At 51.6% G+C, this 25,315-nt stretch overlaps 9 protein-coding genes across 9 annotated transcripts; 3 read left to right on the forward strand and 6 right to left on the reverse strand.

Moving 5' to 3' along the window:
* Window positions 1-105: 105 nt before the first annotated feature.
* On the reverse strand, window positions 106-2,539 carry POSPLADRAFT_1037230 (hypothetical protein; the record flags this gene model as incomplete). Its single annotated transcript, XM_024477206.1, has 7 exons — window positions 106-707; window positions 729-918; window positions 978-1,184; window positions 1,249-1,497; window positions 1,562-1,670; window positions 1,736-1,977; window positions 2,273-2,539. The coding sequence occupies 7 exons, from the start codon at window positions 2,537-2,539 to the stop codon at window positions 106-108; spliced, it is 1,866 nt and encodes a 621-aa protein (XP_024333824.1).
* A 666-nt stretch (window positions 2,540-3,205) lies between these two features.
* On the reverse strand, window positions 3,206-5,155 carry POSPLADRAFT_1041830 (hypothetical protein). Its single transcript, XM_024477983.1, has 9 exons — window positions 4,980-5,155; window positions 4,808-4,925; window positions 4,657-4,757; window positions 4,143-4,603; window positions 4,028-4,089; window positions 3,785-3,977; window positions 3,676-3,733; window positions 3,504-3,621; window positions 3,206-3,450 (listed from the first exon to the last, which is right to left on the reverse strand). The coding sequence occupies exons 1-9, from the start codon at window positions 5,036-5,038 to the stop codon at window positions 3,370-3,372; spliced, it is 1,251 nt and encodes a 416-aa protein (XP_024333825.1). The 5' UTR covers window positions 5,039-5,155; the 3' UTR covers window positions 3,206-3,369.
* An 843-nt stretch (window positions 5,156-5,998) lies between these two features.
* POSPLADRAFT_1158354 (hypothetical protein) lies at window positions 5,999-6,245 on the forward strand (the record flags this gene model as incomplete). The annotated part of the gene is made up of 2 exons (XM_024487312.1): window positions 5,999-6,092; window positions 6,133-6,245. Coding segments are annotated over 2 exons (207 nt in total), but the record flags the coding sequence as incomplete, so codon positions are not given.
* An 11-nt stretch (window positions 6,246-6,256) lies between these two features.
* On the reverse strand, window positions 6,257-7,488 carry POSPLADRAFT_1041832 (hypothetical protein). Its single transcript, XM_024477984.1, has 7 exons — window positions 7,426-7,488; window positions 7,255-7,374; window positions 7,072-7,200; window positions 6,894-7,016; window positions 6,698-6,835; window positions 6,520-6,642; window positions 6,257-6,460 (listed from the first exon to the last, which is right to left on the reverse strand). The coding sequence occupies exons 2-7, from the start codon at window positions 7,346-7,348 to the stop codon at window positions 6,405-6,407; spliced, it is 663 nt and encodes a 220-aa protein (XP_024333827.1). The 5' UTR covers window positions 7,349-7,374; window positions 7,426-7,488; the 3' UTR covers window positions 6,257-6,404.
* Window positions 7,489-9,967: 2,479 nt separating this feature from the next.
* POSPLADRAFT_1157989 (hypothetical protein) lies at window positions 9,968-11,481 on the reverse strand (the record flags this gene model as incomplete). The annotated part of the gene is made up of 8 exons (XM_024487262.1): window positions 9,968-10,168; window positions 10,261-10,597; window positions 10,648-10,743; window positions 10,890-10,930; window positions 10,978-11,030; window positions 11,083-11,162; window positions 11,213-11,373; window positions 11,428-11,481. Coding segments are annotated over 8 exons (1,023 nt in total), but the record flags the coding sequence as incomplete, so codon positions are not given.
* Window positions 11,482-13,494: 2,013 nt separating this feature from the next.
* On the forward strand, window positions 13,495-15,711 carry POSPLADRAFT_1158176 (hypothetical protein; the record flags this gene model as incomplete). The annotated part of the gene is made up of 6 exons (XM_024487288.1): window positions 13,495-13,623; window positions 13,686-13,823; window positions 13,882-14,510; window positions 14,567-15,138; window positions 15,202-15,628; window positions 15,681-15,711. The coding sequence occupies 6 exons, from the start codon at window positions 13,495-13,497 to the stop codon at window positions 15,709-15,711; spliced, it is 1,926 nt and encodes a 641-aa protein (XP_024333829.1).
* Window positions 15,712-16,131: 420 nt separating this feature from the next.
* POSPLADRAFT_1158026 (hypothetical protein) lies at window positions 16,132-18,131 on the reverse strand (the record flags this gene model as incomplete). The annotated part of the gene is made up of 8 exons (XM_024487267.1): window positions 16,132-16,265; window positions 16,319-16,583; window positions 16,645-16,749; window positions 16,816-16,872; window positions 16,928-17,248; window positions 17,364-17,527; window positions 17,583-17,669; window positions 17,723-18,131. 8 exons carry the CDS (start codon window positions 18,129-18,131, stop codon window positions 16,132-16,134), a joined length of 1,542 nt encoding a protein of 513 aa, XP_024333830.1.
* A 990-nt stretch (window positions 18,132-19,121) lies between these two features.
* Window positions 19,122-19,821, forward strand: POSPLADRAFT_1157988 (hypothetical protein; the record flags this gene model as incomplete). Its single annotated transcript, XM_024487261.1, has 3 exons — window positions 19,122-19,203; window positions 19,252-19,700; window positions 19,732-19,821. 3 exons carry the CDS (start codon window positions 19,122-19,124, stop codon window positions 19,819-19,821), a joined length of 621 nt encoding a protein of 206 aa, XP_024333831.1.
* A 2,705-nt stretch (window positions 19,822-22,526) lies between these two features.
* POSPLADRAFT_1050420 (hypothetical protein) lies at window positions 22,527-25,070 on the reverse strand (the record flags this gene model as incomplete). The annotated part of the gene is made up of 5 exons (XM_024479978.1): window positions 22,527-22,822; window positions 23,049-23,174; window positions 23,223-24,441; window positions 24,503-24,664; window positions 24,825-25,070. The coding sequence occupies 5 exons, from the start codon at window positions 25,068-25,070 to the stop codon at window positions 22,527-22,529; spliced, it is 2,049 nt and encodes a 682-aa protein (XP_024333832.1).
* Window positions 25,071-25,315: the final 245 nt, after the last annotated feature.

The raw sequence follows: 25,315 nt of genomic DNA on the forward strand, positions 1-25,315 counted from the left end.
TCTGCTCATGTTCTGTTTATCGCTACACGCACTGTCATGCCACTATACATAGACGACGAGATTGTAATCACCACAACTAGGCACTTGGGTTCCTACGCAGTTTGCTCAGGCGAACTTTGTAAACCATGCATCTGCGACAGTCGCATTTGGGCCTGGCTGATCAGCATCCCAGAGTCCACATCCTAGCACGTGGTCCTCACGCACGACACACTTTGCCACCTGTTCGCCTTTCGTAGAGTCTGTGAATGGTGTCCGGTCGCGCCCGAAGCCATCCGGATAGAGCGTCAACGGCACCACCGACCATGCATTGTTCCCTATGTGCTCCCAACGCAGGTGGCTCACAAACACACCCGGCCATGCTGCGTAGAGGGCAGGCATATTCCACCTCAACTCCCCGCAAGTAGCAAAGTCCCTGATCACAGCTGCACATTCATCGCTGCTGCTGTTGGGTGCACAGAGTGTGAGAGTGCCAAACGCGGGGCTGACGTATTGTCCTGCGAATTGCTCCAGGGGGACAAAGGGCTTGCCGGCGTGTAATGAGTACCACGAGGTTTCTGTTCGTGTGTTGATGGTCATGAGCCGCTGCTCTGGAGGACTGTTGTCCTCCGGTACCTTCTCCGTCACGTTGAGGCTCGTGCTGTCCACAAGATCTATAGCATCTTCCTGTGCAATGTGGGTCCAAGAGAGAGGCTGTGGGATGGATGTCTCTGCGACAATATTCGACATACCAAGCCTCGAGGCATTTGAGGGGAGATCAAGGAGGTCCTCTATGATTTTATGGATGACAGTTGGGGTACCCGGAATCATATGACCGTTCATGAGAATCACCACACCCAGCTTGTCCGAGGGAGAGAGAACAATATGTGTGCGGGCGCCGGGTTCGGAGCCATAGCTTTCTGCGGCCCACTTCACGACTATCTGATGAATCCGTGTGATAAGTAAGTTCAGTAGCGGGAACAAGTCGAGATCGCACTTACTATGTTACTAACTATATCATCGTCATATCCGTAGAAGTACATTGTATCTCTCCAGCCCATGGGATTGGGGATCTCGATGTAGTCACTAGGTTCTAGCAGGACGACGTGGCGGGAGCCCAGCGTCTCCACAAGCACAGACCACGGAAGCACGGACTCGTTCGTGCCCGGATTTACGCCGTGCTTCAATAAGACTGCAATCCATTTCGTCTGCCGGACCAGGTGCGTGTATGTCAGCGTGTGCGCACGCACGCAGACGAAAGTTGCGACTTACCAGATCATGCGCGCTGGAGATCAGCCCGTGCGATCCCGCCATCACTTCCTCCGCCGTGTCCGGAAGCCAGTGCGGTACACGCCGCCCGTGCTCATTCCATCCCTCGCTGAGAAGGCCTGAACGTGTGGCGGCTGTACCGGAGAACGTGGTCGCAGACATGCCTACTGGAGAAAAGATGCGCTCCTGCGCAAACTGCGTGTATGGCATGCCCGAAAAGGTGGTGATGATGTGTGCAGCAAGCGTGTATGTCTGCACATAGGCATCAGAGCATCGAGTGAACTTTACGCGGGGAGGCACATATGTTTTAACACACCTCGTGGCTAACACTGGTGAATGTGCGCGAATCGCCTAAAGGCACAAGATGCCGTAGCCTCATGACAACGTCTAACGGCTTGTCCTCTCGTCCAAAAAACAGGGGGTTGCTACAAGCAGATAAGCCGAAAGTATCAAACATATAGTATGCCACATCGCATATACAAATACCTACGATTGTATCCCTACCCTCTGCTCGAGTGCATCCCTTATGGTTGCGTTCGCTTGCGCATTTGGGTTCTGCAACGCCCACTCTGAGTGACCCGGGAAGAGCTCGCGGATGCGCGTGTCCCATGTAAGTACATCAAGCCCGGATGGAAGCGGTGTATTGTTACGCCCGCGAGCGAAGTCATCTATGAGGATAGCCATTGCAGCTGGGAGGAAGGACTTCGAGGATGTGCCGATGCTGAACAATGTCTGGTGAATGAGAAGTAATAAGTAAATGCAAGTGAGCGAGCCATCTGGGTTCTGTGTGCAATGTGGACGTGAAAAGAATAAGTTGTGACAAGCGTGCAGTGGGTTATCAATCATTTCATGAATAGCTCAATTCGCGAAAGATTTCTTGAATCAGCCTTGATATCAGTGCTTGAGAGGATTGCTGCACTGGACGCCACGAGCAATGACGTGTATCTTGGTGCTGGGAGCATGAAGCCTCACTCCTTGTGGCTCTTCGACGTTTAAGGGGAAAAGGATGGTAGAATGGCACACTCACATCGACAGAAACCGGTTTCCCATCCTCAGACATGGTTCCCCAGCTACCAAGGTCAGTCTCTACTTGTCCGGTGTCCGTCAGATGCACCACGCCAACTGCTGATCCATGTATGCCCCATTCTGCTAGGACCTTTTGGGTAAGCAAGGATATAGCGGGCGTGATGGCCCAGCCTGGCTCGGGAGTGCCGAATAAACGACTCGGATGCGAAGAGCTCAAGGAACATAGCGCAAGGGTGAGCACGAATAGCACCACGGGGCAGAAGAACATTTGGAACAGTCGACGAAGACGAGGTGTACACTGCTTTCGATACATTTATATAAAGGCGATGTCCGACAAGTTCCGATGGCAGTCATAGCTATTGCGCTGTTTTGGCCGGCGTGACATCAGACAGATGCCAATCATTAGTGTAGTTCCATAGCAGCAAATATGGAATACTTTGTGATCGCAGCCAATAGACAGTACGGCGGTTGTGTCACGTACATGTCTAAGTTCTGGACGAAGCAAAGCAGAGCGGTTCTTGTTGCTACCAAATGCAGTACTGGCTCGTGATATTATTTATACCTTGTTTACATGCCATCGAGTCCTTCCAGATATGGAAACAGCCGCCGAATTGAAGCTGTATGACCGCGGACTTGATATTGTAACAAGTTCTTTGCCTACTGCTACTGTCGTGCTCACGTCTCGCTTCATAGCAGTGGATCGAGTACGAGCAACCCCAAACCGCTTGCATAAGGTGTTTCGTCAACGCCGAGAAGTATTGAAGACTTGCAGGCCAGGACATCGCTCGTGGGGCGTAAATGATAGACGAGAGCCAGCGTCAGTGGGCGAGGTAGACCGGAATTTCTCACATCATACTAGCTAGTCAGTACGTCAAGGGGATATCGCACGTACACTATACTTGTCGAGACAATCGAACGGGCCGACATATGACATGCCTCCAAAATTACAAGCGGTACTATAACAGTCCATGCACGCATTTACGGTTGCCAGTCCGTGCACGTTCATTATTAATCATGAATGGCATGCTTTTTTCATGACACCTAAACCTCTCTCTCCTGCTGTAGCGGCCACACTACCTCGCATCATACTGCGCCACTTTACGTCCGCCATGTACCTTTACGCCTGACAAGCATGTGTCTTGCCACGCCCAGCAAGGCCGAGCCAGCCAACATCACCACCTGCATGCAGGAGTGAGCACAATCCTCGCTAGCAAAGCACAGATTGCACTTACCCCACTGAAGATGATCGCCCTGTCCCATCTATTCTCGCTCCCCAGCAGTGCGCCAGCAATCGGCGTGCCGGTTAACATCGCAAACGAGACGAAGCAGTAGCCGAATCCGATTCGGATTCTGCGTATACGTGTTAAGTACTCGTTGGTCAGGTGTAACAGAAGCATAACCTACCCGATCTCGGCCGGGCTACGCGACATGGACGCTAGAGTGGGCGGCAGGAGAGATATGACTGGTGCAAACGTTAGCGCGAACGCGACAATGATGAGAAACAACGGCTCACAGGCTCCAGAAAACGCGCCATACAGGATCGCGAAGACGATCACAGCGCCGGTGTTCGTCGCCGCGAACATGACAAACACGAGGGCGCTCGTGCACGCCCAGATGGGCACGAGCGTGGTGAAGTTCCCGACGCGATCAGCGATCGCGTTGGGGATCGTCCGCCCGATGACGGACGCGGCGTTGATGATGGCAATCTGCCGGATGATGAGACAAACGGGTTGACAACACGACGAGGAACACGCACAGAGTAGAATGCGAGAGTTTGAGAGAGTCCGTGTACGCTTATGAATAATTGTAGGTAGAAGTCTGTCCAAAACAACTTGAGCTAGGTCCCAGATGACGCGACTGGTGGCACATACATGGAAGGAAGACTCCCCACAACCCGAGGAAGGCGCCCATGCAGGACACCATGAACGGCGGATCCCTGAGAATAGCCCCTACACTAGGCTTGGGGCCTGCTTCAGCGCCGTCCGCTTGTCTTTTGCGCCGCTCGCGCGCGAACGGCAGGCGCGTGGTTAGCGCAAAATTCGCGATCACCACCAGGCCGAGCGTCATGAACGCAGCGGCGCGAACACCCCAGTGGAAGCCTACCGAGGGGTGATAGAACAGCTGGTTGAGCATGATCGGGTACACCAGCCCGCCGCATGACGAGCCGGTGAAGACGATGCCCATGGCGAGAGACCGGCGCTTGCGCCAGTGGTGCGACTGGACAGATAGCGCGGGCACAAGGATGAGCCCACCGCCGAGGCCTGCTGCGAAGCCCTGTGCGAGCAGCAGCTGGTAATACTTGGTGGGGTCCGCGAGTGACAGCATCATCATCCTGCGAAGGAGATATCAGAGACATGTTGTGGTAGTAGAAGACATAGAACATACGCGAAGACGAGGATTGTGCTCCCGATCGCGGTCGTGATATGAAAGTAGCCTTCGTCGAAGAGCTTACCAGCAGGCAGGCCCATGAAGAACAGCAGGAACAGCTGATTGAGTTTCCGTCAGCAGCGGACTGATTGAGTTGGTATCGACGCACCTGTATTGATCCAATCCAACTGATATTCGATGACGTGGATGCGCCCGAGAGGACGTAGTAGTCCTCGAATACGCCAAACGAGCTAGCGAATCCGAACGTGCAAAATGATATAATCCATCTGCACGGGAAGGTCACTCAACGAGGTGTCTTCACGAGGCAAGCTGACACTCACCCTCCGAGCACCGACATCCATGCACGTAGTCCCCCGTCAGGGATGATGATCTCCTCCATGGGGGCTTCAGCCTTCTCCGTGTCTGAGGTAGGCGTGGGGGATGCCGTCGCTTCAGAAGGGGGCTGCAAGTCGTTCTCTGGCGATTGTTCATGGTCGTTGTCATGTAGTGGTTTTGGTTCGAGTGGCGAGTGCATTAGCGTCTCGCTAGCGTCGTTGGGCACCATTATAAGGTGTATTCAGCAGTAGTCGTAAGCCACCCAGACCATTGCGCCTCGGCAGTGTATAATGGCGGTGGGGCAGGCTCGGGGGAGCGTCCAGGGCCGAGTGTGGAGGAGGAGTTGGACAAATCAGCATCTGGACCGAGCAGGTTGTCAAGTAGCTGTGGACGCCTCGAATGAGCGCGGCTTCGCCGTTCTCACTGTGGTCACGAGGGGCCGGGAAAGACTAGGGGGGCCTCGGCCATGATCCGGATCCCCGAGTAATCGTCGACGACGGTGGTGCGATTTGCTGTCCGCTCGTCGACGCCGAAGACCGAGCCAGCATGCCTAAGCACTGCGGCCCGGGCACAGAGAATATGGCAGCAGCATTTCATTGAGCTTTCAAATTTGAAAGCGTATGTGCCCTTTCATTGGTTGTATTCATCAAGCCCCTGTGTGATAAGCCTTCCTGAGACGGCGGTGCGGGGAGAGAGATGGGCTTTTCATTCGAAGGGATACCGATCGGCCTTTTGTATTGCTCAGCGTCAGAGTGGAAGGCCAGGCGTGAATAATCGACAATCTAACATGGAGGTGTGGAAGCAGCGAGTAAGGAAGCCCAACGTAGCCTGAACGCGATGGTGTTTCAAACGGAAAGCGGTCTTCCAAATCCGGATCGATAGGTCTGCCGAGATCTACCGCCACACGCTTCAAACTCCTGTGCGTGATTTCTACAAGGAGGAAAACTCCCGAGCATATGAACGACTTCTTGGAGGTGCAGCAGAAACAAAACCTTTTTTTTTGTTCACCGTGTTGAAACACGCTGACCCGCGTGGTCAGGAACGAGCTCGCAAGCTCGGGCGCGCGAGTAGCCGGGGGCCGGAGGCCCCTATCGTAGTATATAACGACCCCGCGCGATGTACGTACCGCACGCGATTGTCCCTTACGGGCATCGCTAGCTCGTGGACAAACGCGCTCGCCGCGCCGTCGCACCGGTTGTTCCAACACACCGCCCACCACAGGCTCACTATTTGGCACCCGAGCACCACGCGCAGATCCATTGTCTGTGTAAAGACGTAGAATGGCAGTCATAGATAGTGCTATCTGCGGTCCAGTGCACAACCCTTTCCGAATATTTGTATTTAAACAGTATGACCACAGCACATAAATCATCGTGGATATTGAAGACAAATCAGCCAAGCGCCGCCCGTCATTGGTTTGCTCGAGACTGTCAAATCGAAAAAGGGAGAACCTTTGCAATTCGTTGTGCAATGGAGCTCCGGCACACTTCAAACCAAGAGTAAACAACTTTCAGACTCAATTGTGTATGAACCAGTGACGCCTACCTAGAAGAACCATCACGTCCGATGCTTGTTGCTGTACGTCCGGAGGCGCGGTCGCCGACCTGGAAATACCATCTACCAGATTGTACAAGTCTTCATGTCCCATAATGGCATTGCGCCATGGATCTAGAAATATTCCTAGATTACCAGCAAGAGAATAATGGGCCGCATTTCTACTCACCTTGAGCAGCCAGACTCCGCAACACTCGGAGTACCGGACCAGGATCCACAGTGTGATCTTTAGTGTAATTGCGCAGGTGACTTGCCAGCGATTCAATTGACATATTCTCATTGCTGAGCATGACCTCACACAGAAGCGCTACAGCATGGTCCTGGGCCTCCGCCGACGGTTAGGTTTAATAGTAGAAACCACTCACGAGCGTGTACAAAAGACGCCAAGACTTCGGCAGCCATGTAGCAGAGCTCCTTTTCCTTGCTCTCAAGGATTGCAACAAGCTTCCTGACCGCACTTGCGGTCTTGATACTTGTATATGAATCCTCTGTACGGGCATCAACATGTGCCATCTCCTCAAAATGACACGGTCACAGACGCACCATGCTCCACGAAGTGAAGAATACACTGCATAGATATCATCCGAATATCTACTGCGTCAGGCTGAGGCGTTAACAGTTTTACTAAATCGTGCAGAACACCCTGTTGACACAGGGCCTTTCTAATTATGTCTTAGGGCAAACTCTAGTAAGATTAGCGTGATGCGTTCGCAGGAGACTACATACCATTATGAATGCCTTCGGAGGTTGTGAGACTCGACAGGAAGAATTCAGCCAGAGGCCCGTTGATGCCCCGACGAAATTGGTCGATTAATTGCATCTTCGGGATATCGTGGCAAAGATCATCTAAAGAGGCTACATTCAATATAAGCCATTGAATGATAAACAGTGTCCTACCGTATAGAGAAGCTAGGTGTAAAAGCGACCGAAATGCTAGCACGCGTGTCGACGCCTCAACAGAGTCCTTGAGCAGGTTGCGGATGACCTCGAAAACCCCTTGCTTTGACATAGTAGATCTCACATCATCTACATTACGTGCGTTCTGTTTTATATCCACAGATGAGAGCGGGATGCGGCCCACCATATTTTATTATGAAGGGAAATTTCATCAGGAGATGCTCTGTCGAGGGACCCGGAGTTCCAATGAGCCTCTTGAGGTTAATCACAAGCTGTAGGCTACGACAGATACGTGCACGGATCTCATCTTATGGTAAACGAACGTTAGCAGCCAATCCGACACATTCTATGATTCGCACACATACCGGCATGAGCGATGCGAAACACTGCATGAAGAGCGTCCGCGTGTAGTGCATAATGGTTGGATTCTATCACGTTGAAGATTACATCAGCATAGCCACTCTTGAGGGCTACGGGGAGGGAGGTATCTGTACCGCTGATTAGCTTGCAAGGGGTGGAAATCCAGTATGAGCTCACAGAAGAGGGACGCGCCGAGCAGCACGTGGAGTGCTTCCGAGGCAGAAGAGGCGTCGAAGGATAGATTCGTGTCAAAAGTGGGGCCCGCTTTGCTAATTTGGCGGACCGTGCTCTCGACGACCTCCGTGAACACATTTCCCACAGGCATATCCACCATTTGATCTAAATAGCATCCGTTAGTGTCCAGAGACCAGCAATCACCTGGTATGAGAGGAACCTACCGTCTCTGCGGGCAATTTCTGCAAGAACAAGGAGGGTCATATGCAGCTGATCAAATGCCTTTCGCAGTGATTCGGTAGATGAAGGGAGATCTATGTGGTTGAGCGTATCGGGATCTGTATAATATAAACGTTCATTGTGAATCAGCAGTGGACATAAGCGACGCGTGAATGTGTTCAACTACAACCCACCATGACTATCCTTATCACGACCTACTCCGACCAACGCCCTGCGAACGACTGGGCCCCATATAACGCCTTTGATTGCGCTGAAATCCCTTACTGGGACGTCAAAGGCGGTGTTCCGGCGGAATACATCAGCGGCTTGTTCTCAGCATCACTGAGTGTCGACCCTACGTACTAGGCTTGCCACCCGGGATATCCCCACCTTCCGTGGATGACAATCTTCTCCAGAAATTCGTGGTCCACCCGTGGCCTCGCATTTTCTTGTCATCCGCGGCCTGTTCTCGATCTGTAGGACATGTGAGATTTTTACTAGTGTCAGCTCAGGCTGTGTTCTTGTGCAACATACACGATTTCCGGATCTCCGAGGTCGACAATGCAAGAACTTTCTTCATTTGTAACACAAACAGGTCTTGAAGAGCGAGAACAAGTTTCTGTATAGAGGTCTGAGTCCTGTGGTAGGGAAGACAATAGCAGTCGTAGACTTATAGCAGGTCAGATGGTATCTTGAGCGCATATTTGGTCACATACCTTTTCGAAGTACATGAACCAGTTCTACGACGGCCGACTCCTGATACTCCATCCTGACTTCAGTATCATTTAGCAACGAGGTGACGGCATCTAGCGCTTCGTCGAGATCAAGTCCTTGATAGCACAGACTCAATTATATAATTAAACAGGTTGTACAGCGACTCACCGCATTTGAGCACCAGAGTGAAGAGGGCTGAGACAGCAAGAGAAGAGTACTCTGTTCGGAGTGCTTGGATGATGATCGACTTGGTGTCGTCATCAAAGGTATGATGGATGTCGTCTCTGGCGTCCTGATATAGCATGAGGAGAGTGCGTAGCTCGGATGAAGGGCATGCAGAGGTCTTTGAGTCTAGGTAGCAGGACTTGATTGCATTGATCAGCGCATTATCGGCCGAAGGGTTTGGGTTGCCGATTTCTGTACAAATCAAGGTTAATACGATGCTTCTTAACCGGTATCAACAGAAGTCATCCCGTACTGTGCTCCGCGAGTCGTTCAACCAGTTCAAGTACTTCCTGTCGCAGGGTTTGAAGTTCCTGTGCTTCTTGTAGCGAGGTGCTACCAAGTCGTGTAGTATGGAGAATACGGGCAAGAGTGTTGCCGATGCTCCCATCAGCACGGTGGATTGCGCGGGCACGAGAAGCTGTCAAAATGTGAGGTGATGTCGGTCACGGATACTCTCTGATATATACAACGCACACTGGAGGGCAAGAATTGACAACTCATCAAGCGCATCTCGTACAGTCTTGCGTGCTTCAACATTTTGGATATCACCTTTCAGCTGTTCAACTCGGCAATTTGTGATCGAGACGTCGTACAGGTCCAGCTCGACGACGTCGTGTAATTCCGCCATCCAGTCGGTCCGTGTATGGTCGGGATTCAACCCTATTATCTTGTCCCATGAATGCAAACTATCACACACAGCAAAACGGGCTTTCGGGTGATAGCCATTCTTGATCGCTACTGACAGGTGAACTTTCTGTCCGCGATGGATGAAGCGGTGAGCTCCCAAGTGCGGGAGAAACCTTGAGATAGATTGAGCAAATCTTCCAAGCGTATTCGCAAAATGTACACATCACCATCTATGGCGTTTGGGGAAGTCTTCCTTGCGGCTGAAGAATGGAAGGAGCTCGAGCAACCACCATCCAGATTTCAAGGACTCCTTCGGATCCTGCTTCTTGAACTTGTCCGGATCTAGTTCTGCCTCAGAAATCGTCATCTTGAGGCCTTTCGCTTGAGCTTCATTTGCCATCCAGATGGCCGATATGCCGTGTAACTGAAGCTTGGGATTCAGGGTATTTCCCCCACCACTAAGATGTACTATATTCAGTAGTCATCATGTCAGGAAAGGTCTAATAGAACGCACACGTCTGAGTGGCAGCCTGCAAACCAGACCTCCTTTCGTCGTTCATTATCGTCATTACGTTGGTGAAGCCGGATGCATGAAGTGCAATGTTTTCCGTTCGCCAAGGAGCACGGCTGTTCACTGCGAGTATATTGCAAGGAAGAGTTTGCGTTACTCCCATTGATATCGCTTGTGTTTCCTTGCCCGAAGCTCCATGAACGAAGGATGTCCTCGGGAGAGAACTTCACCCTCCGCTCGTCCAGAGCAAGAGCATGTCGAAAATAGCAGACGTGATGAACAGTTTGTGTGTTGCGTAGGTGCCGTGAGGACCGAGTGAGTCCCACGGATGAGACCGTATCCCTTTGATTTTCAATCGCTCATTCCAACTTTAAACATAGCTGCATACATACCATACCCCCAGAAAGTGTACTTTCGCGTCTGTGCGGGAGAAAGTAGTTTTGAAGACACGTGTCAGCGGTTCGTTTGTTTCCATGACTTTCCGGCTGCTGCTGATAGCTGAGGAATGCACGGCGAAGGTACAAGTATATACGCACGACTTTGATGCTTTGCCTTCAGATGCCGCAGCATACAGCTCATATGCGCTTAATGTAATCGTTGACTAAGGTATAACCTTGTTGCACCGTGAACTTACTACGGAATTTGCTCCTCGTTTCCGGGGTTAATGAGTCCCACCTGCTCAAAGTAAGTGGCATTAATGTCGCATTCATTACACTACTCACTTCGTCAATCATTCCAGCAAGTACTCGCGCCTGGTATGCTCCACGGGAGAAGCCTTTCGAGCAGGTTTCTATTGCAGTGTACGGCAGAGCAGAGACATTACGCACCGAACAGAAATATCTGATCTCCCGGCTTATAGTTTTCAGAGAGCCAACGATAAGCTGCCAGAATGATTTTCTCGAAATTCCTGGCAACGTTTCTGTCACAAAGATCTTCCACTTTTCATATGACACTTACCATGCGATCGCGAGGTCGATTGAGCTTTCCATTTTTGTTTTGAGCAGGGTCCACGTGTGTTTCCTAGATGGGTTGGCGTAGGTTCCGATCCCGCTGCTATAGTACTTGAGCTGCTCGTTGTTCTGTTCTATGCGCGCGTAGATCTCGACGACGTTTGTGTTCTGTGAAGACAATTAGATGCTTGGTCCCACGCACACATCTAACTGTATCATCACCTTGAGACCGAATTGGTTCATAGTACCGTCCAGCGCTACTACAAGATTCCTCCCGGTTTTCCTTGCTTTGCAATGGCCACAACGCAGAGCTTCTCCAGTTTCGCCATGGATACTGATAACGCCATTCGTCTCAGTCAAATATTGAAGGGCTCAAAGCGATGTGAACATACCGTGGAAGCCTCCGCAATTGATGTGATTGCTGACCTTCATTTATACTATCATACGCCCAAGGGGAGTGACGGTGTTTCAAACTCGGAGGTTTATGTGTCGACATTGAGGTGAGCTGATGGAAAAGACAGAGTAGTTCTGCAGCTTATATTACACAATCAGCTGAGTGAACATATTGCACGAGTGCGCCTACCGGAAGGCTTCCATATATCACAAAGACATGAAGTCGTTGACGCAATGCTTGTCGCAGGGTTGCGGCCAGGTCGGACGATATGAATACATGCGGCATAGTCTGCATGCTTTGGCGGAGATGTTGCACATTGTCCATACCTTTGACGAAGAGAAGGATCACATCAAGGGAGTCAAGAATATGTCAAACACTACCTTCGTGATCCTGCTTGTGTCCTGATTCCTGCTCTATGCGGCGCGGATTGGGCGGGGCTTGCGTTGAAGGCAGCTTGAAGTATTTCAAACTTGCGTCTCGTGTCGCGATTAAGAGTCTCACTGCATCCGCATTTTGCATGCGGAGACGTCGTGTTCCTTGATTCGGGAGCTGAAGAACTGCAGGTTGACGTACAAATTCAAATTATTGAACTTTAGCAGAACAACATGACTTTACTTGTGTTTCTTTCCGCAGCTGCAGTAGATTTCGCCTTCATTGTTATTAGCATCGTGGCTGAGTCGGACGGGGGCATCTAGTTCCACAATATCACAATTGAGATCTATCAATTTGCCTTTCCGCAGGATCCGGACAGTTTAAAATTCGGGCCGGTCTCTGAGTTCGACGTGTCCCGATGGTCTGCGCCACTTTACAGAGCAGATGTGCTCGAGGGTAGACGCTATATACTCCTGTGTGATGAACGAGTGCAGGGATCAGCAGAACGATTGTGTTGGAGCCAACAGGGAAAGAACGGAGCTCGAGAATCAACGTGGAAGTGTCCAGATGCGAAAGTGACAATTCAGACTCATCGTCAAATCGGCCGGTCAGACAGGCCAATACGATTCGGAGGCATAACCTATTCTGTAACTCGAAGTGCCGCCAGGAGTATCGGCGATGCCCTTGCTCGCGAATGACCACATATGTGATGGCGTTGTTTGATCATAAGTACAGTTATGCAGACCCCAGATAATTTACCGAGTGACCGACCAATGCACGACCCTCTGGAGCCCACTGAAGTGTGCCACAAGGTACGCTTGAATTTGTCGCTTAAATGTCCCTGAAAAAGAAGCGAGACTAAAGCGGTCAAAAACCACGAGCAGAATCTCACCTCCTCAGCGGCAAATAAGCGACAGTGCTCGTCGCAAGCGCTCGCAGACTCTGGCTTACGGCATGTCCCGCTTTACGCAATTAACCACCATGATTGGCTGGGGAAAGTGGCTGCAGGTGGAACCCCAATCTTTGAGTTTATCCTGTTTCGAGTTTTCCCACTCACCATCAGTACCACACATCAATTTCCCAAGATCAAGTCACTCGTTGTGGGGTGACCATGCAGAATGTGGATGTTCTGGGATGAGAGCACTTACGTCCTCCAAGGCTTCTGACCACCCCCAGATGCCGGCATAGAGCTCATTGTTCCAGCCCCAAGAGCGGATCAACCGATGTGCACATCTTGACGCTGTCGAGTCCTCGCCTTTTGTGTCAGGGTGGTCGAGATAAACATATGCATACATGGAGTTCAATTGTCAAATTCCCTGTCTTCTGCCGCGGCGTTTCGATTCCCTTGAGGAATCCATCTCGTACAGGCCCGCAAGCGTGCGGTCCGGAACGGTGGAAGGAGGTACGTTGCAGTAGTTGGAGCCTCATGTGCGATTATGCGTGAAGTTATTAACACTGTGGATCCAAAGACGTATAAAAATCCCAGACGACTCACAAGACTGCACTAGTACTTTCAATCCGACATGACAAGAGCCCACAGCTACTCCAAGCTATCCTACACTTCTGTGCCTGATATCGAAGCCGGAGCGGACGACCATGCCATGGGCATCAGCGACGAGTGGGATGGTTCGGACTCGGATCTTAAGTCTCCGGTACAGATAACTATCCTAGTCTATTCCTGGTCCGATTAAGCTCATATAATTATACTAAGCAGGCCACTTCGGATCACTCGAACAGTGTAACAGAGCTGGTCAACCCGGCCGGCTGGAAGGACTGCTCCAAGGCTGTGTGGGAGCACGATAAGAAGATGATAGAAAACTGGAACACAGAGATTGATGCTTTTCTCATATTTGTAAGTCGTCGCCCTGCTCGCTCTCGCACTCATACTTGCATTAACAAAATTTACACAGGATGGTCTCTTGGCCGCAATTTTGACCGCATTCATCGTTCCATACTATGTCCTACTACAACCACAAGCTAATGATGCGTCCTTGGTGGCGAAGATTCGGCTTTTCGACTCAACCAGTCAGGGGAACGCCGGAAATACAACAGTCCCAGCATACATCGTTGAGCTCGGGTCATCGACGAATATCACTCCCGAGGAGGCCACAATTATCACAAACACATGCTGGCTCTCGGCGTTCGTCTGTACACTGGCAATGGCCTCCATCGGAATTTATGTGAAGCAGTGGCTTCATCGCTATCAGACTAGCGTGCCGGCGAACGCGCGTCCTAGCGTTCGCGTTTGGTCTCACCGACGACGTAATCTCGATGCGTGGTGGGTCGCGAATATCATCAGTGTACTTCCCATCCTCCTGCAAATTGCTCTGGCGCTTTTCCTCGTTGGCTTGGTGGTTCAGCTATGGAGCATGAACGCCCTAGTCGCGGTGATCGTATCTGTTCAGATTGGCGCCTTGCTACTGTTCACTGTGGTCACTGCAATCATGCCTGCTTTCGTCCATGGATGCCCGTACAAGTCTCCACTCGCGTGGTTCTTCGTCTATGTCGTCTCACATACGAAACGGATGGTGCGCACTATGTAAGTTTATATTCTGCATCTTCGACTGCGTGATTCCTCATGACAGTGGCGATTAGATTGCGAGCACACCGGAAGCGTCCAGAAATACCAGTTACGTGGACGGACTTCGAACGTCTATCAGCGGAGGATGCCGCGCCTCCTCAGGACCCTCACTTGATGGCGCATCCCGACAGCGTTCTGAAAGCCGATGATTATATGGATAAAGCTGTCCGTCCTTTCATTGAAAACAGCCCGCTAGTCGACGCTTGCCATACCCTAGAGCTAATCATACAGGGTCGCGCAGAACGGAGGGCTTTCGACAAGCTCTACAGAGACCAGGGCAAGCCGCTCCAACTGACGATCATCGCCACGCTGATCTTGGACGCGATCATGCGTGTTGGCACCGACTCGACTTCGCCCACCGCTAGCGTCGCGCGAGCAAATCTAGACACTCCAGAGGTGATGCTCCCCCGTATTGTCACACGACTTGCGGAACAGGAGCCTCATCCGGGCCTCTTCATGCGCTCCTTGAAAATCCTCTCAGGGAAAACATCTTCGAGGAAGGCACTAACGCAGCAGTCGCGATGGCTGCTGTCGTCCATTCTGGCCGACGGGATTGCACATTACGCGGGAATACTGAGCTACTCGGGTGAGCTCGCAAATTCAACCAGTATCGTCCCATATGTCTCTAATTATATATGGATGGCATGAGCAGATCTAGAGGGTTTCATCCGATGCATTCCTAAAGCTCTTCGCCCGGAGGATATCCTATCGCTCGTGTGGACAACTACCATGGTCCTGTGCTCGTCTTATATGTTGTCCGCGAATGACGCCTCCAAGATCCGAAGTGTTCTACATACGGCGATGATCAGTCGACAAGCTCAATTCGACGACATTGACGCTGCCAAGACATCCGTGACAACATCCTCCAGGAATGTCATGGACATCTTCGGGACATCCTCCTCCGATAACACCGTCGGGGAAATGACACCTCCAGTCAGTGCCATCGATATCATGCGGCGATGCATTCGTATTGCTCGGAAGCAAGTCGATAGGTGCACTTGGTCTGGATTCGAGAGGAGCGCTTTGAAGCATTGGGACGAGCTCCCTGAGGGCATTGATGCTCGAAACGCTGATAGGTACGATCCTCGTACGGTAGAAGATAGCATCGTACTGTTGTTTATCCCGAAGGAATACGGCTGGCGCCTATGGCGCGTACTAACAATGGAGAATGTGAAGGTCATTGCGTAGTATAACGTCGACTAGGGCATTACGGACCGTTATTTATTCTGACCTTGTAACTACAGACACAGCTGAGGCTTGTTACGATGCTGATGCTCGTCGCGACATGAACATCATGAATGCATCAATCCACGATATCACAGAACAGGTACATCTACTATACTTGACTCCCGACTATATCTTTTGAAGATACAGGGTATCGTTATGGTGCTCTCTTGCGAGATATGTTTGATACAGATATCACAGGTCAAACCAAAACACAACACAAATAGAACAATGGTCGAGCGCTCTTCACAATCCTCGAACTATGATCTGGAAATAACTCATCACTCGGCACGCGTGGAAAGTGCCTGTCCACATACGTATGTCATATCGGAAACAATATGCTAATGACCTATCCTCAGCTGCTCACGTACGGTCTAGCATTCCGCACCTGGTCAACATGCTCTAACCCAACACATCCCCCTCCCCTGATGCACTCTGCCAACCTAAGCCCAATATCCCAGCCCTCGGAGTACGCGCCATGCAGGAAGCCTGGATGCCGTTACGTCTGGTCCAATGAGCGAATGTGAAAGGCTGCGACGCACCGAAGTATTTCCTACTGGTTGCTTCACCAGCGAACCATAGACGCTCATCAACGTTCGCACGTAGGTTCCCCTGATGCTCACTTAGAAACGACGCCGGCCAGTTCGAATACGACCCGCGGAAGAGCGGGTCGCTGTGCCACCTCTGGAAGTAGAAGTTGAGCGGCTTCGGGATGTGTGTATCGGGGAACATCGACCGGAGGACCGAAAGCACTTCATCTTCCACCTGCACATCCTGGAGAGACTCGATACGCTTGGAGAACTCGCCCTGCGAGCATTTTCATGGAATTGTTGTGAGTATCACAGGCCTGGGAGAGATATCCACTGACTGTGACCGTGACAAAGATGATTCCCGAGCCGGGCAAGAAGTCCGGGTGATCGAGGCTCTGCCAGACTGGATACCGGCCACGTTCGTAGTCCGCGTAGAGCGCCATCTGCGCCTTGTCAGCATCTCACCATCCTAGCAATGATTAATGGATCGATCAGCGCCATTGACGTACCTCGGTGTCAAACCAGAACTTCTCTGGGAACTGCAGGAAGATCTTCGTGTACGTGCCCTAGACGTGATTCAGCGGCCTCTGCGCAGATCATGGCAACATAGGCGATAGTCACCATTGTCATACTGTGTATCGCCTCCCGCTTCCAGATCGGTAGCGGAGGCTCAAATCGCACATCGGTGTGCTGTAGCACGCCCAGGCTGAACGTGCATAGCACGTAGTCGCTCGTCAATACTGATCCGTCGGCCAGCGTGATCTGCGCGCCATACATGGACGTCGAGATCACGCTGACCGTCGCGTTCAGACGCAGCTGGGTCGGCGTTATGAACGAACGCGCTTCCTCCTGGATAAGAGCCTTGAAGCCGCGCTGATCGACCGAGAACAGGTTATCGTACGAGAAACCGCCAGACTCGGGGCTGAATGTGTAATTATGAGCCTAATGTATTGCGTCCGTTAGTAACATGCGACGTGGGAAAGCGACGTCTACCCGACAGACTCGGCTGGGAGCCGTGGCCGTGGCAAGGCGGAGCCGAGTGAGCGAAGAGATGCACCCAGGACGAGGCGAGCCAGGACGTCTCCTCGGGCGTAGTTCCAAACTCCCAGTCGAATTGGTAGTACTCAGATGCCATGTCGTAGCGAGATTCAGGAATCGACCCAATGAGCGAGTAGCCACTCCTCGCGGTCATGTCGACGAGTCTCTTGGGAACCCGGCGGCCTGTGGAACATGAGTCTGAATAGCCTGAGAATCCAAGCCCACACGCAAAGCGTACCCGCAGATGCGACCAGCCTGTCAAACTGCTTCTTTGATGTGATGAACGTATCTTGGAAGTCGACGTCGCCTGTATCGTCATACGTTGCTGCACCATCTGTGTCAGAGACATTGTGAGAAGAAAACACGGAATGAAAGCACTTATGCTCTCAGAGAAGTTGCTTTGCCTTGTGATGATATTGTGCTTCTTTGCCAGTGCCCAGATAGGATTTTCGGTACCGCCTCCCGTCTGCGTCCCTTGCACCCAGTTTGCTCCCACCTCCACAGTGTACTGCCGACCAGGCGCGCCGAAGGTCTGGCTCGTCAGGCGGCCGCCGAGCTCACCACGAGCTTCCACGATCATGAAGTCCGTGACACCCTGCTCATACAGCGCACGCGCTGCCGTTACACCTGCCACGCCTCCACCTAGGATGAGTACCTTGGTATCTCTACGTCCATCCAAGGTGGAGGGAGCAGCCAAGAACGCTTGACCCGATGAATGTACCGGAAGCGCAAACGTATAGCCAGTTAGCACCAAAGGAGCAAGCAAGAGATACGAGGTCAAGTGCATCTTGTAGTGAGGCATTCGGAGGCCGATAGGCGAGCACTGGGGAGTCCAAATCCTTATAGTACACGATAAGACGCCGAAGCGTGGTGCAGTGAGAGAGCGCCATGGTCGCCGTTCATGACCAGAGGTTAACATACACGGCAGCGATACATTCATTGCAACGAGTGTTCCAGTGTGAGCCGCCGCAAAGATTTGGAAATAGCAAACGCGGACGGTCGGCTAAGCGCCCTATGACGATGGTCGACAGAGCTTCCTTTTCACAGCCTGAATGTAACACACGATAGCCTGAGAGACCAGATAGTCCAAGGATTCAGAAATCTCTATGACATCCAAGAATGCTGAGTGTTCTGCAGCGATCAGAAGGCACCAGCTGAAGATGGCTGCAAGTTACCGCAGCGCTAAGCAAGTCAGAGCCGTTGCCGTGAATGTACATCTCCATTGCAGCCGTGTATCGCGAAACCGCTAGATAAGAGCTTGCGCCCGGGCGGATCCCGAAAATGAGAATCGATATCAGCCGTAGAATCGACGACGTGGACATAGAAGTGCAGCTTCATCGCAAGATGCATTCCCAGAAGCCTCATATACCAGTCGCGCGATTGGACGTCGGTAGTTTCATGAGACTGATACCCAAGCTCGGAGAGATAGGTGGCGACTACGGGGCAGTAGAGATCATGTCAGCGCTGGAAGCAATTGAATGAATTGAATGCCGCTGGATAAAATGCGTCATGCCGTCTGTGGCAGTCCTGAACGAGCCCGAACACTAGAAATCAAGCTATAAGTTTGATAGTCAATGGTCATGTAGTGCAGATGGTGTAATGCAGAGCTTGAAGCCTGACAGGGGCCGCAACAGTCTGTTTTGAAGCAGTGTTTCAGCTGGCCCTAACAGCTGACCTCGTTGACCGTAGGAAAATGCACTTGACCAACAATTAGCGCTCTCGTGCCATCGCTGATACCGCTGAGCGCTTTTCGTCAAATTCGAAGTTCCTTCTCAATATGGACATCGGTGGGGCGCTGCTGCGAGTGCTTGCAGGCGTACACGCCTACCTCCGCCACGGCTTTAGGACTACAGATGGGTGTCATTGTCACGCCTATGTTCAGCGAGACTGAGCACTTGAATTCCTAGCTCACCGCCGGCTGCTACTCGCCCTCCGGAACCTGTGTTTACCACTTCGGGATTCTTTGGAGCACCGTGCCCCGGGAGAAGCCACCGCTTTCTCAATACTGAATCAGGGATTGCGGGCCGGGGACCTCATGGTTGTGCTGGGCAGGTCGAACTGCGTCAGCTTCTCCAGGATGACCTCCCCAGATCGCATCTCAGACGGCGCCATGGATGCCACCGTGCAGGCAGCCACGGGCTCGTCTTCTAAGTCCACTCTGCTACATGGCTTCCTGGACTCTGCGCGTGGTGGCGTGTCGACGCGCAAAACCCTGACCTTCCATCACCATATGCGCATGTCCGTATCTCATCACCTCGCGGTCATTGCACTCCCGAAGCTGCTGTTATCCGACCACAACCTCCTGGTGGAACGAAAACGCTATGCTGAGCGATACCTCCCGCAGTCGCTTCCTAACGTACGTCTTGCTGTGATGCTGCTGCATACAGGCTGAGGACATCGTCCACACACTGCTGAGGTGCGCGGCGGACGCGATCCTGGTCCGACTGCGGGGGCTCTTCTTGATGTTCTTCTCATGAAGGTGCTAGGCTTGGCGGCCGTACCTGCGATTGTGCGCGTGCTATTGCTGCGGGAGGGGTGGAAGTGTTCGCCCGAGCACCTATGTACTACCCGATCGGAGGTCGAGGACTGGTATCGAACTATTGATTGTGATGGGCCCTGCCTCGAATCGCTCAGCGAAAGGAGCACCTTCGCTCCTAGACCTGTTTGACTCCACTCTACATTCTTTCCCCTTTGAATTTACACGACCTTAACGACTCAACATGTCTCGACTATCGTCTACGGGGGTTTCTATTCCTTCGCCCCATTCGACTATCTGTCCGACAATACTTCTCATACTCACACTGGTATCAACATCAGGCTACAAAACCATAATCGTCAGGCCTAGAGGCAGGACAGCCTCTCAAAGTTCCTCTGCCCAAGCTATGTTCGCTGTGCCTCGTATGCCGACTAGATTACTGATTTCGCTGAGAGAAGCATAAAGTCGATTGATCTATGAATAAATCAGACTCCATGGGGATATCCAGCAGAATATTTTAACGGAGAGGAGCGACGTATGTTGGAGGAAGCGGGCATGAGACTGAGGAAGGGATAGGCCTCAGACGGATACTCCTCAGACGACGTTAGACGCAACAAAATAGACCGTGCACACGCTTTGCCGCAGGAATCGATCTGCCAGGTCTCAACATGGACGTAACGTGCACAGTAGCATCCTGACAAATCTCAGCGAGTCAAAGCTCTTAAATTGTCATGAAGAGAACGTTTACGCCATATGAGCGGCGGTATGGCGGGCTCTCGCCCGCGATCCCACATCCGCAAGTTACAAAGGTAAGCACTTTGTCTTGTTAACTCTCTAGGACTGAACTGACGAACGCGTGCACAGAGCGAGAACATCGGGGCATCTATGGGGAACGGCGTCTTATCCGCGACATGACCGAGCACGACGCTGGAGATGGCCTTAAGCATCACCATCTCGTAGAGGAGTTAGTGCCGGGGAAGTTCCTTGCGATATCTCGCTTGACCTTGTCGCTCTGTGTTCGCTGTTGTAACACGAACCCTAACGCAGCACGATTGAGCTTTTGACGCATTTGATGGATAAAGTACTCCTTATGCCTGTTTGTTGGGATTCTCATTCACCTCATTGGCACTACTCATGTCAGTCGGTGAGTTCAAGCTAAGCTTCCCGACCTCGAGATACGGGATTTACACGGGCTAATGAATGTCTGTAGCTCATCATATCATGTGAGAAGTCGCCAAGGCTTCACATCTCACCCTGCCGTGGTTGCAACCCTGTTACAGGAGTCCGTGTAGGCTTGGTTCCAGGCACTGTATCCAATTCTGCAATCTAATTATCTTTCCTCCAGCTGTTGATCTCAGTCTTTATGTGCAGTAAGTATTGACTGTCGGTGTGTTGTCAACGCTCTTGATTCTCGAACACTTATAGCTCTATGTGTACGCCAAGCTGTCTGTCGCAGATTTTGGACTCCATGTGGGTGCAGGATGAATCACTGCTGAGAAACAAATGAGAAACAAATATTGGTGATATGCAAAACAGTACAACAAATTGATATGTGTTCTGTCGCGACATAGAGTTACGAGATCAAGGGTCAGCATACCAAGCTACACACTACATCGTCAGGCCTGAGTTCGGAACAGCAACCCTTGCCTTCCACAAAGCAGTTTCAATCTCGATGTTATGAACCTGAAACACACCGGACGAGCTTACTTCCTGGATCACCTTCTCGAAATCGGTGCGATATTGGAGCAATGCATCTCGGGAATCATCTGTATCCTTGGTCTTTCATAGATACACATCATACGACGTGACGCGACGTACCATAATTCGTGAGTTGCAGTAGCACGCTTATCAAAGGGCCTGCATTATTTATTGAGTGATCTTCTTTCAGACGCTCTACTAGCCAAGCAGGAGTATCAATAGCTGGTATGTTCTGTCTGAGTGGCGCTGTATGGAATATTAGCTCAGAATAGGAGGATGACTCGCTCCAACACATACGTGAGCGTGCCAAAGTACACATTGTGTCCGAGGCAATCTCTCGTAGGCTCTGTAGCCCACCTTCGAGGACACGCAAAAGCGTAGGTAATATCTGAGCAATGACGATGGGTATGTTCTCGGTGTTGGCAAAGTCCTCTAAGCACCGCAGTGCATTCTTCCTCAATGCGATCGAAGTTGATCTATCAGTGAGCAGTATGTCGAGGGCGCGTATCCAGCCGTCCTCAATTAATGCCTCGCGAAGTTGATCTATGTGTTTCTTCCATTAATCTATGTCACGCAGAGGAACACGGTACAAACCATTTTTGATAGCTTGCGACGACAAAGTCCATATGTGTTGACGGCCAAGCACGTCCGTTCGCCCCGCGTGTGCGCGCGCGCATGACACCGCGTTATCGCGTCGGGATCGGCGCGATGTTGTCGCACCCCTGGCGTTCCTGACCCGCACTATATATCCGGACTCCTTTTCGTTCAAAGTATCGTGACAAGGAACATGCTCTTGTATGTTCAAAATGATATTGGTAGCATGGGGTAACGCCGCCGGACGCCAAAACCAATGGGTAGAATGTATCTATCCGGGTGTTATACTACATTACATATTGCGTCGATTCATAATGCAGACATCTTCTATCATTCATACTTGAGGTATCTAAAGCTTCAACGTATACCCTGATCCATCATAACACGTATTTGCGAATGAAGAGGATAAAGACATTAGAGGACAAGCCAGAGATTATATGCGTCTCCACGAGTCAGGAATATGTCCTCGGCGTGCTGAATGAACGTGTCATATGTCACAGTGCCCCCTTGGCGGACAAGTCTGATCAGATTTTTCCACGCCGAGAAGCCACGTAGTTGTGCGCCAACAGAATCCCTCTCAGCAATTGTGAGGCAGTCCTCCAATATTACCAGTGGGCTAATGTCTCCGTTGGGGCTTCCAGCTTCCTCTGCCGCGGGTTCACGTTGATTTGCATGAAGAAGAATAGATGAAGACGCAGTGCCAGGACGGTCTTGCAACAAAGTAAGCATCATATGCAGCTCGCGTCGAATGCGACGTTGAACAGACGCTGCTACTTCGCGACACAAGAGCAGGAGCATGACGACCGTTCGGACGAAGGTTGCTGCATCCTTGCCCTGAAAAGCCAAGGGGATATGTGATAAAAGTGTTTCTAGCCTGTCCTCTGATAAAATCGGTGATGAGGGAACTTCGCTTGGACACGAACTGCTTCGACGCACCTGATTCGGAGATGAGGATGGCCAGCCAATCGGACTTATCAAAGGCGATGTGCATCAAGCGGCTACGCGCACGGCCTGACAAAATGTCCTTCTTGTTTTCGAGCAGATTAAAAAGAGAATCATACACTACGCAGATTCAGCAGGGGAGAGGAAATTGTGACAAGTGGCTCGTACCATCATGGACGCGACTTCCCTGCTCCAGATACCCTCGAGCGTCCTCGAGAACAACGTCTACAAGACGGTTAAAGACATCCACTGAGAGGCGATGGTCATCTCGCGTGAGGAACCGCAATAGACGAAGGAAGACTGATGCGCGTGGATCCGCATGCATTGCAACGATCAGCTTCTGTAGAACGGTCACAAGCTTGGGAGGTATGTTGATCGGTGCCTTCTGTGGTGGGGCATCGGATGAAGGAGAGGATTGGTTGTTGACGAACCGGTAGAGCAAGTCGAATGTCATCCGCGCTATAGTGGTTAACGCATTCCTATCAACATTCCACGCTAATCTGCTGTCAGAGATGCCGTGGATTCTGTTCTGGAAGATACCGAAGAGGATCTCAGTCGCGTCATCCAGTGAACACGTAGCCATATATGGCTGAATGACCGTCTTCAGGAAAACTTCGTCCATCACGGCCGCGTCCGCCTCCACGAGTAGCATGGGGTCTGCGAAGCGATGATCTTGCGATGTCACAAAGTCGCGCTCCGACTCAATCCAGTCGACAGACCGACGTCCGATGCCGAGGCCTGATTTGATCCACTGAACACAAACAGCTATGCACCATGCCTGCGGAGAACGGTACGGACAGTCCGCCGATATGGCCGGGAACACCGAGGTGCACAGGGAGAACAGTAGAAGGGGCGCCACGAATGGTATGGCGGTGTAGAATATCACCATGTTGATCGTCCAGATCAGTTCCATGAGTCCAATCAGGAAGAGAACGAGGGCGATCTGCAGGAGGATTGGAAGGAGGTTGATGATGGCTTCAACCTTCCATTTCACGAAACCGCGCCGTCGAGAGTACCAGACCACTACGTTCTGGCGGGGCATGCTGGTAACGCGAGCTGTGAACTGGTTCAGCCATTGCTTGACTGATATGGCGATAGAAGCTGCAGCGAGACTAAACACCAGCGCCGCAATCCAGAGAGTGTTGACGGCAATAGACGATGTAGTCAAAGCCGAGTTGTTTGATGATGAGTTGTTTGATGACGCAAGGACTATTGATATTGGGTCCGCAAAGGAGTTGTTCCGACTTCCGGCGTCCGTGATAAGAGAAATCAGTTGGGCAGGTATCTGAATGGTGATTTGCGGTGTGGGATTGCTAGGCGGAGACTGAGGTTGTGAAATGAGATATTGTACATTGAACGCCGTCAACGCCGCGGAAAAGAGACCCGCCTACATAGTGTGTGCGTTAAGTCAGCCGGATGCTCAAAGCATGAACAAAGAACAGCCTTACGAATACAAGCAGGGCATCAATCTCGGCGTTCCATTTCTCTACCATCTCACTCTCACGTGCCCATACGATCTCGGCGCACGCTGCCCAAATCGGCGGTTCGCTTGATAGGCCCTCGGAATTCATCCTTTGTCGAGTTCCTTTTGGTGATGTCTGAGGGAGAGGCTAAAATTGATTAGTAATATTAACGGATAATGAAATTAGAATGGGAGCAAACCTCATCTCTACGCATGGAAGCACGTTTAGCTCTTCCAGCAGGTTCATCCTCATTGTTGAGCTGCATTGCGTGAGCCTACTATGATGGACTCTTACTGCTTGCGCTTACAGTAGCATTTGACTCTTCTCTCGTCCTACCATAACGCTTGTGCTCGTCTGCATGAAGCATCTGGGATGGAGACGACGTCCAGATGCGAGGGGGTTCGTCTGTCGATCCTCGAGGGACCTCTTCGACCAAACGATGTGTATCATCCAGCGAGCGATAGCTCCCATCCGCCTCTTCGCGGCTGGTCGCGACATCGCGGAGGCGCAACTCGTACGCCATACGAGAGTCTACGTCAATGGTTCCACGCATATCGGGGGCTGCGCAATGTTTCGGTGAGAGGCCAAGAGCAAATTCGAGGAGGGATGGAGGAAAAGGTGCCCTGCGGCAGCCCTTAGCCTCGAGGCAATCTTGTACTGGCGGAGCATGTCGAAGCAGTGAAGCAGACTGCACCTTGATCTAAGCCATCTGAGGGAAGCCCACTCCTGCGGCAGTCTTCAGCAGTCGTGTGAGCCAACGGTTACAGAGGGCTTCCCGGTCAATGGCCGTTCGCCATT

The sequence above is a fragment of the Postia placenta genome, assembly GCF_002117355.1.
Source record: "Postia placenta MAD-698-R-SB12 unplaced genomic scaffold POSPLAscaffold_20, whole genome shotgun sequence".
In the NCBI taxonomy this organism is placed as follows: domain Eukaryota; kingdom Fungi; phylum Basidiomycota; class Agaricomycetes; order Polyporales; family Adustoporiaceae; genus Rhodonia; species Rhodonia placenta.

Coding starts and splice junctions, on each gene's coding strand:
- POSPLADRAFT_1041830 (XM_024477983.1), bottom strand. CDS start 5,038: ATGGAGGAGATCATCATCCCTGACGGGGGACTACGTGCATGGATGTCG. Junction 4,926..4,979: donor TGGATGTCGGTGCTCGGAGG/GTGAGTGTCAGC, acceptor CTTCCCGTGCAG/ATGGATTATATCATTTTGCA. Junction 4,604..4,656: donor AGCACAATCCTCGTCTTCGC/GTATGTTCTATG, acceptor TCTCCTTCGCAG/GATGATGATGCTGTCACTCG.
- POSPLADRAFT_1041832 (XM_024477984.1), bottom strand. CDS start 7,348: ATGCAATTAATCGACCAATTTCGTCGGGGCATCAACGGGCCTCTGGCT. Junction 7,017..7,071: donor TCTTCACTTCGTGGAGCATG/GTGCGTCTGTGA, acceptor ATGCCCGTACAG/AGGATTCATATACAAGTATC. Junction 6,836..6,893: donor GGCGTCTTTTGTACACGCTC/GTGAGTGGTTTC, acceptor ACCATGCTGTAG/CGCTTCTGTGTGAGGTCATG.